This window comes from Magnolia sinica, chromosome 11 (assembly GCF_029962835.1).
Source record: "Magnolia sinica isolate HGM2019 chromosome 11, MsV1, whole genome shotgun sequence".
NCBI classification, from domain to species: Eukaryota; Viridiplantae; Streptophyta; class Magnoliopsida; order Magnoliales; family Magnoliaceae; genus Magnolia; species Magnolia sinica.
Window position 1 is genome coordinate 70,044,287 of NC_080583.1, and position 14,004 is coordinate 70,058,290.

At 39.8% G+C, this 14,004-nt stretch overlaps 1 protein-coding gene across 1 annotated transcript; it reads right to left on the bottom strand.

Annotated features, from left to right (window-relative positions):
• Positions 1-13,228: 13,228 nt before the first annotated feature.
• On the bottom strand, positions 13,229-13,726 carry LOC131218152 (UDP-glycosyltransferase 83A1-like). Its single transcript, XM_058212832.1, has 2 exons — positions 13,306-13,726; positions 13,229-13,242 (listed from the first exon to the last, which is right to left on the bottom strand). Exons 1-2 carry the CDS (start codon positions 13,724-13,726, stop codon positions 13,229-13,231), a joined length of 435 nt encoding a protein of 144 aa, XP_058068815.1.
• Between the last annotated feature and the right edge of the window lie 278 nt (positions 13,727-14,004).

Consider the following 14,004-nt stretch of genomic DNA (forward strand, 5'->3'; position numbering starts at 1 on the left):
TTTATTGACGGTTAAAACTGAATAATACCTTGTGTGGTCATATTTTAAATAACATGTCCCCGAAAATAAGAAGTCAGATTGATCAACCATCTGATTTTAATGACCGTGACCTGGAGACAATGGTTTCAACAATGCAGATGATTTAATCATATGATACTTAGGGGTTGACACACAAGCACTTTGACAAATTATACATGTGGTATGTATTAACTCAAAATAAACCTATTAAATTGTGAAGCCTAATGTAGCCAAGTCAAAGTCTGATTATTTGAACCATCTTATCATTAGATTTTTAATGGTCTTATGATGGAGGATGGATTGTCCATAAGAGGATACAAAATTGTCAATTACAATTGAATTGTTGAGCATGGAGACTAGACATTAGTGGTTCCACAAGAGTTTCGATGAGTTATTACAAATAATAATAATAAATGATGTTAAGTGAAATCACTTTATCAGAGAGCACCTGTCACGCCCCGAACTCAGAAACCGGGCTCACAAAATTCCCGATCGCCGAATCCGGCGCCGACAGCCTCCGTAGAACCCCATTTTCGGATCCCGGCACCCATTCACCAGGTTCCGATCCTGGGATACTTCAAGGAGGATTTCAAGTCATCAGTCTGATTCATAATGAGCATAACAAAAGCATAACCCACAAACAATAACCACAAGAACATCACCACAAAATTCCCTATGATCAAAAACTTTTAAGTACAATGCGATAGAAAGGGAAAATACAATATAACAAAAGAAACAAAACTCCAGAAGCCCAGCTGCAGGCTCCAACTACAGCGGGACTATGGCTGCGACTGCGTCCTGGCGTCACCTGCACGCATCAATCGTGCATAAGCTTATAGAAAGCTTAGAGGGTGGTGTGAGTATGTGCGCAATATAAGCGTGCTCAAATGCAAGGTCAAAGTAATGCGGAATCATGGTGATGAGCACATGAATGCAATCAGCCGTACCAAGGCTATGCGGTGTAAGATATGAATACTATCGGCCATAACACAGCCATGCGATGTGAGATGCAACTCAAGCATACCAATCCTCATCATGTATCAGTACAGTTCCCATTCTGGATAATCACCGGGGTTCAATACACTCCAAATGGCACTGTCGCTCTCCTAACCGCACAGTCCAAGTGAGCGTAAGAAACCTCACTATCCGCCTGACCAATAGTCTGCCAATACCTATCCGGCACGTCGATAGCGGACCCATTCGCGAGCTGGTCAAACTCAGCCTAGTATTGCCCCCTACCCTCGGGCGAGTAAGGCCACACTCCTTTCCAACCGACCACGACACAGTGGGAGACACGACCTCCTGGTATTCGGCCCTCATGCGCTCATATATCCACTCGGTCTCGACGTTGGAGTCATCCTCTGGTACCAACGGGTTTAGGGATTTTCACCCAGGGACTTTCACCTAGGGACATCTATAACGCCCATATATTAGAACCAAACATTTTCGGTATCCAACCCAGCCACCCATCTGTGGAGGCTATGACCCTGATGTCGCTAGGGCATACAGTAACAACAATCACACAAATGCAAGTGCATGAGTCACACTATCAGTCATGCAACAATCTTGCATGTACCATGCACTTATATGAGGCAACTCCGACTATCAGGGAGCCCATAAGCAATCCGCCCGAAGGCATATGATATGATCGATCACTCCTCACATCAGGCATACATATGATGCGGATGATCATGAATCATGGATCTATACTAAACATGTATAAAGAGATGAGCTCTGTGTATAACGGAGATGGGCCTAGACGGCCTACTTGCCACAAGTATGGGCCTATCAGTGGGCCTTGGGGAGAGTTATAATGCGGACATTTAACCAACATTATCAATGTGGACGTCAAACCAGCATTGCTCCCAAGGCGTGGCCCGTTATAAGTGCCAATACAAAAGCTATGGTGGAGTCACACTACAAGGGACATTATGTTCATCCTATTGGGCCTCGACCCATGGGCCTCTAATACATCAAATGGCCTCATACATGGGTCTCACAGATACATATCAAGGTGGGCCTCAATGACGGGCTACACATGCATCAACATGGGCCTAGACACATGGGCCTTGCGTACATTACAATGGGCTTATACAATTTAAGGTGGCCCTCAATAATGGGCCTAAAAATAATTTTCAAGATGATTGGATGATTTGGATGAAACACACGTATCATGGTGGGGCCCACACTAAAGGAGGGTGTGGATTACAATACATATATAAGTGGGTCCCGTTTGGGGCCTACCATAATGTTTATTTTCCATCCAACCCATCTTGGGGCCACAGTAATGTTTATTTTCCACCCTAACCTGGCCCATTGTAATGTTTATTCGCCAACCAACTGTTCATAGGTCACTTGGGCCAGGTAAGCCCCACTGTAATATTTATTTTCTACCCAACCTTTTAATAAGGTCACACGTGACCTGGGCCCACATTGATGTACATTTGCCACACAACCCTCTCAAAGGGTCACGTGCACCTGGGGTAGGGCCCACTGGACTGGGGCCCACTGTAATATTTATTTTCCACACAACCTGTTCATAACGTCACGCGGCCAGGGGGGTGCCCACGGTCATGCTTATTTGCAGCCAACCTATTAAAGGTTCATGTGGACTTAGGAAAAGTGGGGCCCACCGAATGTGGTTCCCAAATCCAGCCCACCCATTATGTGTGTCCCACTTGAATGAGGGTTCAGACCAAGTTTCAGTCGTATCTAAATTTCAGGTAGGCCCCCACCAAGGGTTTTTATATGTTTAGACATGTCTTCACATGATTTTAGATGGTATGGCCCGCCTGAGTTCTGTTTACGGCTGATTTTTGAGATGGATGGGTGGTACGTGGGGACCCACCGAATGCATGGCCTTGATGTTCGAAACACATCACGTGGGGCCCACAGCTGGGGCCGTGAGCCCCAGCCCGGTCGTCCGTCAACAGGCAGCGTGCTGCTGCTCGTTGACGTTTGCTATTTTTTTTTTTTTTTGATTTTGTACGGTTTTTAGTAGATGGGGCCCGCATCAGAAAGATCCACTCCATCCATTGGTCCCTGTGGCTCGATACAAACCCATAGAGTCCAATATTGAGCTTTTTCAGATATACAGGAGCATCAGGGAGTAAATCAAAGGTAGGAACACTGTTTCCTATACCATGGCCCGCCAGGAAACCAAATCAATCTCATTTTTTGGTTCAACGCCTAGAATGATCTGAGGAAGAGGATGGACGGCTTGGATCTAACTTATACATCAAGGTGGGGCCTACTTGAATGGCCTACCCCAAAAACTTCTCTTTTGCTAGCTCGTTAGTACACTCCATGTCAATTTTCACTGCACTGTTCCCCAACGTCCAGGGACGTTGGACGGCATACATAAACACATCAGTTGGTGGGTCCCACGTAAATGTGGCCCACCAACATATATGTATATACAAATACATATAATATATATCTTATAATACATATATATATATATAATACATATTATATTATATATATATTATATAAGATAAAACATGTATATAAACAAAAAGAAATGCCTTGGGCCCATCCAAACAGTGGATGGTGTGGATCATCACCTGTAATAGAGTGGGCCACACCGTCTGATGTAGATGGACGGGGTAGATGTAACACATATTGGTGGGATCCACACCATTACAAAGAGAGAGAGAGAGAGAGAGAGAGAGAGAGATATACGGTGAGATAGAGGAACCCCGCCACTATGGGCCCTCTTGGTTAAATCCCATACATCCAAATGAGTCCCACCAACAAGTGGGCCCTAAAATTTAAAATAATGGCAAATCACCCACTTTTTCTTCCTTCTTCTAGGTCCCTTAGACTCCAATGCTCCTTAGCTTCAACTTTGATGGAGGTTGATGGGGTTTAGATAGTTGAGATGAAAGATGAGAAGGTGGACCACACTTGGGAGGGAGAGAAAGCTTGGACGTGTGGGGGTTGAGTTGCTTGGGAGAGATTTTCTTTTTGGAGAAATGAGGGAGAGAAAGAAGATATGGATGGGTGAGGTGAGGTGATGGAGTGATGGGTTGGGTTGAAAAATTGTAAAAGGTGTATGGTTGTTGTTGAAAATGGGAAAAAGAGGAGTGGTGAGGTGGAAAGAGGGTGGACTTTTGAAAAAGGAGGGAATGGGTTGATGTACTTGAGGTAAGGCTTGCATTTATGATTGATTGATGAGACTTATAGTAGAGATTCCCTCGAAATCCGCAACACGCGGTGTTTCTTCGGAATAAACACAGATCGGCATCTTCTTGCCTGGGTATCGATTCGGTGCGTAAGTCATGGCGTTGGAACCGCAGCGATGACGCGGTCGCTATGATACAACTTTCGGATCAAGCCGATGTCGGTGCGCAGGACCTGGCTTAGGATCGTGCGCAAACTCTGGATACGGTGCGAAGGTTGCCGGAATTTGACCGAAAGGACCGCGAAAGCCAACGGAACAGTACGGATTAGGACACGGGTCTTACAGCACCCACACTACGAAGAAGATGATTAAGTCTTCACAAATGGAGTGTTAATTTATTCATGTATGTTGTAATGATTGTACACTCTATTAGAGAGATTGTGAACATAACATTAGTTGTCCTAAATATGGTGAGAGTACATGAAAATCGAAAATGAAAGGGAGATGAAGAGAAAACATATACCACAGAAGGTGCCACGATACTTTTCACTAGCAGCATGGTTGAAATGAATATATAATGTACCATGCATTATGCATAAAATGAAATGGCATGCGAGTGTGAGTCAATATGGAATCACAACAGTCATGCATCATTCGGTGGATTCTACTTGTTGGAGAGGAGTTGATGGTAAATGGGTAGACTTTGCTGCAGAGGCACGTAATGTTCACTTAGGACTCATAATGAATAAATTCAATCTTTTTGACAGCAAGAACAATTCACACAGCCATTGGACTGTTATGATACTTCCATACAATTATACCCTTATTTTTATGTATGCAGAAGGAGTTTAAGATATTATGCAGGCAACACTCTCGTTGGTTATGGAGAATCCAGTAAAAATATAAAAACATTACTACTTGAATGATTGGATTAATACATGTACTATTGTTGTTAATACATGTATTATATATGGTTCTTATTACCTCTATAAAAAATAAAAAATAAAAAATGATGCTAACAATTTTTTTTTTTTTTCAAGCAACCATTTGGAATGGGTTTATGTAGTAAAAAAAATCGAAGAAGACGATTTTCTTATCTTCAGTTCACTTATAGAAAGTAAGTTCAATTGTAGTTTATTAGATTTTTTTTGCATGAATTTTTTGTATATTTGTAGTTCATGTTACGATGATCTAAGAAACTAACCATATAATATGGTTGTTCATAGTTAGTGCTAGGAAGATTGGAAAACAAGTATAGAATTCAGTACTGGTTTAGCTCAAGCAATCGTTGAAGGATTGTTACATGGCATATTCGAATCTCCAAGCACCGGGCATATGAATATTGATCCACATAGATGGACAAAAGATGTTCACACAAAACACCATGCACATGTATTGCCTATTAGACTTTATATATTACATATTGTATCTACTTTGTATGTCAATGGAAGAAAAAAAAACCTTTTAAATTTTGGATATACTTTAATTGTATTGTATTTTATTTGATTAAAAAAGGGTGGATTATTCTGATTTTAGATTATATAAAATGTATTTATCATATGTACGGTGGATTATGGATTTATTGAATTGTGATTATATATTTGGATTTCTACACTATCTTTTTCCAGAATTGTCATCGAGTTTCAGGCTGTCATTTTGAAGTCGAATACAATTTATTTTTATGGTGGTTATACATTTGATTCCACTTTAATAGGTGGAGATACATCGATTGTAGTAGATTCCACATTTGCACTACATGAGTGAGCGGGGTATGAAGGTACTTTTCGATCGTTGTTTAGTTTCAATTTTTAAGAATTCTAATTTAAATATATGCGACCATTTTATATATGGTGAACAATCTAGGTTATCTTTTAAATTTGAAAAACATGTTTATAAGGTTGTGTTAAACTATGTGCACTTTGACACATGGGGGCCATCACCAGTGGTTTCCGCTGGAGGGTCGTCATGGTTTGTCACATTCATTAAAGACTACTTGTGAAAAGTTTGAGTTTATTTCATAAAACATAAATCCGAAGTATTCACGACATTCAAACAATGAAAGGTCATGGTAGAAAAACAAACAAGATGAAAAATAAATATTTTAAGGACTGATAATAGTAGTGAATTTACTTTCACTGAGTTTAATGAATATTACAAAGATGAATGGATTATTAGGCATAACATAGTGCACTAGATGCCCAACCAAAATAGTGTGGCTGAGCGGATGAATTGGATTCTTTTGGAGAGGGCCTAATGCGTGTTAAGTAATTCTGGGTTGGGCAAGGACCTATGGACTAAGACCATTAATACAGTCTGCTATTTGGTGAACCGGTCCCCTTCTACGGTAATTAACTGCAAGAATCTAGAGGAAGTATGAAGTGATCATAAAGTTGAATACTCAGATTTGTGCATATTTGACTGTGAGGCTTATTCTCATGTACTGTCAGTTGAGAGAGATAAGTTACACCAAATAGCCAAAAAGTATATCTTTATTAGCTATGGTATTGGTGTGAAAGGTTACAGATTATATGATAAGGTCACATGTAAGATCATCACTAACATTGACCGTAAGTTCGACGAAAGCTCCCTATTCCACAAGAATGATTATGATGAGCAAAATGAACCAGAGAGGCTGGTCATAAACATTCAGATTGATATAGGTGATACTTAGGCAGAGACAGATGCACAAACAGAGGTACAAGAGAAGGTGAATCAGACACCTGTATCTGCTGCAAGATCGTAGGCTATCGGCAAAATACATGGACGATTCTAATATCGCATATGCCCTTGTTATAAATGAGGGGGACTCGTCCACTATTCAAGAGGCTCTTTATGAGCCTGATGCATAAAAGTGGAAGGCCATATACGATGAGATGAACTTTTTGTACAAGAACAATACATGGGAGCTGATGGAGCTTCCATTGGGCATAAAAGCAATCAGATGTAAGCGGTTATTTAAGAAGAAACGAGATAGATATAAAATGAGGCTGGTAGCAAAAGGTTACGCTCAGAGAGAAGGAATCAGCTTCACAAAGATATTCACACCGATGGTTAAATGGGTGTCTATTAGATCCATGTTGGCACTAGTTGCCTAATACAATCTTAAGATGGAACAGATGGATTTAAAGATTGCATTCCTACATGGGGAGTTGGAAGAGCAAATCTATATAAATCAAGTAGATGGTTATGAAGTTAAAGAGATAAAGAACAATGTTTATAGGTTAATGAGGTCATTATATGGCCTAAAACAGCCGCCTCGGTAGTGGTATAAAAAATTTGATTAATTCATATTGAGTCAAAATTTTACTAGGAGTGAATATGATCATTGTGTCTATTATAAGACACTGAATGATGGCAAGTTCATCATTCTAGTATTGTATGTTGATGATATGTTAATTACCAATCATGACATGTCTGAAATTGATGTACTGAATACTCAGTTATCAGGGACATTCGAGATGAAAGATCTACGAGTTGCAAAGAGGATTCTCGGCATAGATATACATAGAGACAGGAAAAGGAGCAGACTTTGGTTATCACAAGTAGAATACCTTGAAAATGTGTTGATCAAGTATGAGATGGACAAGGTGAAGTCGGTCAGCGTTCCCCACGTGGCTCACTTCAAACTTTCTTCAAAATAATGTCCTAAATTTAATGAGAAAAAACAGGATATATCTCGTGTGCCTTATTCGAACGATGTAGGCTGTTGAATGTATGTCATGGTCTGTACGAGACCGGATATTTCACAAGCAATTGATGTTGTGAGCAGATACATGTTAAATCTTGACAAGCAACATTGGAAAGAGTTGAAATGACTACTTTGATATATTCGAGGTATGAAAGACTATGTTTTAAATTTTGAGAAAACGGATATAGTTGTTAGGGTATGTGGATTCAGACTACGTAGGTAGTGTGGATTCTAAAAAGTAGACTGCAGGTTACTTGTTTGTACAAATGGGTAGAGCAATCAATTGGATGTACAAGCTTCTGTCCGTGGTGGCTCATTCCATGACCGAAGCGGAATATATGGTAGTGACGAAAGCATTCAAAGAAGGTGTTTGGTTGTGAGACATGATAAATCAGTTGGGGCTTCAGCAGGAGGTCGTGCCGGTTAATTGTGATAGCAAGAGTGCCTTCAATTTAGCTAAAAACCTTGTTTATCATTCATGTACTAAACACATTGATGTTCGTCACCATTTTATCTGACAAGTGCTTGAGGAAGGAAGCGTGACTCTTGAGAAGATTCACACCAGTGTGAATCTGATGGACATGCACACCAAGGTGGTTCCTAAAGAGAAGTTCTAATTCTGTGCAACTTTTCTGTCCTTGATGATGGCATAAAAGGAAGACGGAGTGTGCATGAGAAATGTTGATGGAGCTATGATGCAAGGCATAGATAAGAGAAGAGGACCAGAAACTACACGTTTGATGATTGAAGACATGGTAGAGATTGTTGTTTTTGATGTCTTAAATCTTATCAGAAATAGGGCATGTTAATGTCATCGATAGTTTATTCGATGCCAGCTTCGATGGTATCAAATAGTGCTTAATCCCATCAAGATTTTCTGAATTTTCTCCAATTGGTCACTGGACTATCAGGGTGTCTTTTCAATGCCATTGGAGGGTATTTGATGACATCGAAGGAAATGTTTGATAACATCAAACATAGCATGATGCAATTGAGAATTTTTGAAAAATCATGTTTTGTCTTTAGACAATTGAGGTGTTTATTCGATGCCATCGAAGGATTAGTTTCGATGACATCGAAGTGTGTTCGATACCATTGATCGATTCTGCACAGATTTTTACAAAGTTACGATTTTGCGCGATTTATTTTCGATTTCATTTGGGATTCTTCCATAGCTTATATATATGGGTGTAAATGGGATTTGGAGAGAGTTCTAAGGTTTCAAAATTGTCCATGGGGTTTCAAGGGTGTAGCAAGGATTTGATTCAAGGTTGTTCGAATCGGGTAAGCTCTCTTCCTTTGTAATTTCTTCTTTTATAGTGATCATCTGTCGCTTTGTGTTGTGGTTTTTTCTCGCAAGAGTTTTTCCACGTTAAAATCAATGTGTACTCTTTGTGTTTACTTGGTGTAATTGGATTATTTCACTTGATTCATCTTTGTGTGCTTCCGCAATCCCCCAACAAGGATTTCGTCTTAATCTTTCGTACAGTAGTTCCACCCTATCGGTTTACTAGCCGTCAAATTAGGCACGATTAGTCAAGGTGTGTATAGAGGGAACCATGTCTTTTGTCACCAAACGGTGGGAGATAATATAGTAAAGCACAAGAATACATCTAGGCGTTAAGATTTCGTTTCATATTTAAAGGTCTACTATGATGTAAGTCCCACCTTCAATTAGTATACAAAATGCACTTGTTAAAGTTCACCCTCTAATTCTAAAATCAAGCTGACCCAATCCATGTTGGGATGGGCATGACTACCATCGAAATCTTATAAACTGTTTATGGAGACTAACTTGTTTTTCATGTATCATCCAATCCATCTAAAAAGATGAGAACCACCGTGATGAATGGATAACTCAAAAATAACTTAATTCCAAAACTCAAGTGGGCCATGTCATGTGAATTTAAAAGGTTAAGGCATGTAAAAGTATGGCCCACCTAACTTTTGGATCAGCCAAATTCGATACTACTAAATAATTTTTTTTAAAACTTATGTTAAGTGATTAAGTTACTTTTATCACTTGAGTTTAGGGCTGTACATGAACCAAGTTAGCTCGATCAGCTCGCTTGACTTGGCTCGAAAAAGCTCGATTGGACTCAGTTTAAAACTTAGTTCAAGCCGAGTCGAGCTGATTTTTTGAGCTTGAAAAAAATTCAAACTAAGTTCGAGCTCGACTTGGATCGAACCCCAACTCGAATTGAATTCGGATCGAACCAGTTCAATGACTCAGTTACTTTGATATTGATGTTGCTCACTAAGTGTTTGAGGAAATGACTCAATGAAGTGTCAGCTGGTGGCAATGAAGATATGTATATGAAATAAATACCATTTTTTTCTTAAATTTGATATTGCCTATAAGGTGTTTGATGAAATACCTGTAAAACCGTTGCTATTATTTTGCATATGGTGAGAATTTGAAGGTGTAGTCCATGTGTTTGTGAAAATGCTGCAAAGGTGAACTCGACTCGATCTTGCTTCGAACTCACTGAATTAAGCCGAACTGGCCAGTCAAGCTCAAGGACTGAGCTGAGCCAAGTTCAAGCTGGGGTCAGCTAGTGGCCGAGCTAAGTCAAGTTGTGCCAAGCTCGACTCGGTTCAACTCATGTACACCTCTACTTGAGTTAGTTTAGTAAATATGATTGCAAAAGTAATTTACTATCTTAAAGCTAATTATCCTGAATTTTTTTAAAGCTTTTCATCTTTTTTACTTTTCCTTTTCTCTCTCACCTCTCTTTGTCTCTCCCATGGTCCATATAAAAGGAGGCCCTCCATGTCCATGTCCACATTGAAGGTGGGCCCTACATGATGGATCACACTTATTAACATGGGCCCACATAATGGATGGTCCACATCAAAGGTCAACCCTGTGGGATAAATATCCCACATCCAAAATTGGTAGGTATGATGGGTGAACCACTGCAAAGGTGGGGCCCACACGTTAGATGGTCCACATCAAAGGTGGGCTCCACATGATCAACAATGGACATTGAAGTTGGGCCCACATGATGGATTGCCCACATCTAAGGTTGGCCCTACATAATGGACAACTCACATCAAAGGTGGGGGTCCACACAATGAATGGTTAACATGAAAGATTAGTCCCACACGATGGATGGTGGATGTGAGGGGGACGAAACAGGCTTGAGGGATAAATAATTATAATGTTGGAAACCAAACATGCTTTTGTACTTTTAGGTTGATAAGTATATTGTTTGTCAAACCTCTTAATATAGTAAATAAGTAGGAATCAAGATAATCTACTCTATATATATATATATATTTACACATACACCATAGTGGGATTTCACCACCTATGGGTATCGAACCCAAGATCTTGTGTTAAAACTCGTCAGAGTCTACCACTGAGGAAAGGACTCAAACTCTCGAGATAATCTACTTGCGGCATAATCAACTTAAATCAACTTATTTAAAGTAACTTACAATCCAAACACCTCCTAACGAGAATAAGGGGGTTCACATGATGGATGTATTGGATATCATGTACACATCAAAGTAGGCCCGTACACCACATTGTAGAATAAGCCTATTCCACACAATGACTTAGGAGGGTGACTCATGTCACCGAACTGGATGGGTCCGATCGAGGTTGAGTCAACTTGGACCTCGTCTGTAACCATTCAACCTGTGAGGAACTGGCCTCATTATAAGGGCATAATTTCCATCCTTGCGAACAGTTGCAATCCTACCCACAGTGGAGAAACTCAGTCTCGTAGGTGCAATGGTCAAGACGCGATAGAAAACTGGACTCGTGCCAAACGTCAAAACTAGATAAGTTTCATCATCTAAGTAGCATTGTCCCAACCATTAGTTCAAAAACCAAAACTGATTTCTACACCTGTCAATTTGAGTTGGGTAATGATGTAGAGCAGGTCGGGTACACTTTTATGGCAAAGATGGACCACAGAAGGCCTGATTGGAGGCAGAAGTGATCAGGACCATTAGAACCTTAAAACAGTCCCCTTGTGTGGCTCATTTAACCTTCCAACTTCACTCCATGGCCTGTGCTAAAGAAACCGGAATGAGTTTTTGAACGTATCATATATGATTTTGCAGTTGGAGATGCTACTTTAGCCAACCAACGCACTATGCCGGGTTTCCCACACTGGATTTGCGAGATTTCATAAGATATTGACCGTCAAAAGTTCCTTTAATTTTGTTTTTACTATAAATAATAAGATTTAGTTCCATTATATCCTTTTGAGTTTTAGGAGTTGAGCCCAAAATAAAAAGGGCTTTAAAAAATTAGGAGAATAATGTGGTTAGGCCAAATAGGACACTTACTGTTTTTGGCTGAAAATCATGAAATCTAGTAGAAATGATGACCATCTATAAGTAGTAAGTTTAATCACATTTTTAGGGTGTTTGAGTTGGAGTTTGAGTCTAAAACTCTATCCTTGGATTGAGCTCATGATTTAATGGATTGTAATATCATTTTGTATGATCAATTAATTTATTTGGAATTTATTAAAAATTGTTTCTATATTTTATCCCCCATGGATTCGAGGAATTTCTGTGTAGAGTTGAGAGAACTTCATGGATTGAAAGTACTAATTCCCTGAGGAAGATTGTGATTGCCTCATCACATCTTTCCCTACGTCTGGTAACCTCAGATACAAATTCGTTTATGATCCAATATTTAAAACACTAAATAAAAGCACAAAATTAGCTGTCCACATTATATGTATTATTATTATTATTAGAAAAAACCGTGTACCTGCCAAAAGTGAATTCGTTTCATTTTCCATCAGCCACATCAAGTCAACCGAGTCAGTAATCAAATTCAATGTATTTTGATTCAAGCATCATTTAGTTTCTCCATGACTCAGCTTCAGATCTCATCAAATTGAGTTGACTCAATTGAGCTGAGCCGGGTCATCGAGCTTTAGAAGGGCTCTATTACATATTGCCTTGCGTCTGGTTACCTCAAATACTCATTCAAGCATGATCCAATATTTAAAACGCTAAATGCAAGCACAAAATTAGTTGTCCACATTATATGTCATTATTAGAAAAAACCATGTACCTGCAAAAAGTGACTTGGTTTCATTTTCCATCAGCCACGTCCAGTCAACCGAGTCAATAATCAAATTCAATGTATTTTGATTCAAACATCATTCAATTTCTCCATGACTCAGATTCAGATCTCATCTAATTGAGTTGACTCAGTTAAGCTGAGCTGATGAGTCATCGAGCTTTAGTAGGGCTCTATTACATATTGCCCTTCATTGGACCGTTTTCAGCCACCATGCGCTGTGGCACCTGTATCATTTATAGACAACAAACATGGTCCACACCATGTGGCCCATTATTAAAACATTATTATTAATTGCATAAATTAATAAAAATGTATAAATTCAATGAACTATGTTTTCTCACTCGACCAGACCTGAAAATTACGAGGAAAGTGAATTTTGAATTGACTCACCAACTTTATAAACAATGGTCTTACCATTCTTGTCGATGATTCGATCCTCGATCAGCTTAGGAATGTCAAATAATGAGGCACAAAGGCTCACCGGTACAGTCCAAAACACAGCTCCTTGGATCCCCATCTTCGCAGCAACTTCCATAGCCCATCCCATGACTCCATCCACAATGATGCATCTGATCTTATCATGATCTGACTCATTCATCTTATGAATCAGCTCTTCTAAACCACCAGGCATGACGCGTAAAAAGCATTCACATTGCTTGCCCACCTCATTCCGGTCTTTACCCAGTGCCATCCCATCTGGGAGCGCAACCAGACGGATCTGCTCGTGCACACCACCCATCTTCGGCAGTGCTGCCACGACATGGGCGTGATTGAACTCAGTGTTCAAGAACGTGATTCTGAACCCACGTTCGATTAAGCAATGAGAGAGCTCCATGAAGGGTATGCGTGACCTTACGCCAGGAATGGTATGACTAGAGCGTGAGGGTTTGCCGTTATCAATACCCTTTGCAAGTGTGTGAGTAGAATGTCTGCTTGCACATTACCTCCCATGTTATTTATGCTACTTACATTGGGGGTTAGGTTAATTTGGGTTGGGTTATTGAGTTTCCAATTGAAGAGGTTGTCTTAAGGGACCTGTCGTCTGTATGACGAGAAAAACTTTGGTGTGATGTATTATTAGTGGGTTCGTGGAAATTGATTAGAAATTATTGC

Coding starts and splice junctions, on each gene's coding strand:
- LOC131218152 (XM_058212832.1), bottom strand. CDS start 13,726: ATGGAGCTCTCTCATTGCTTAATCGAACGTGGGTTCAGAATCACGTTC.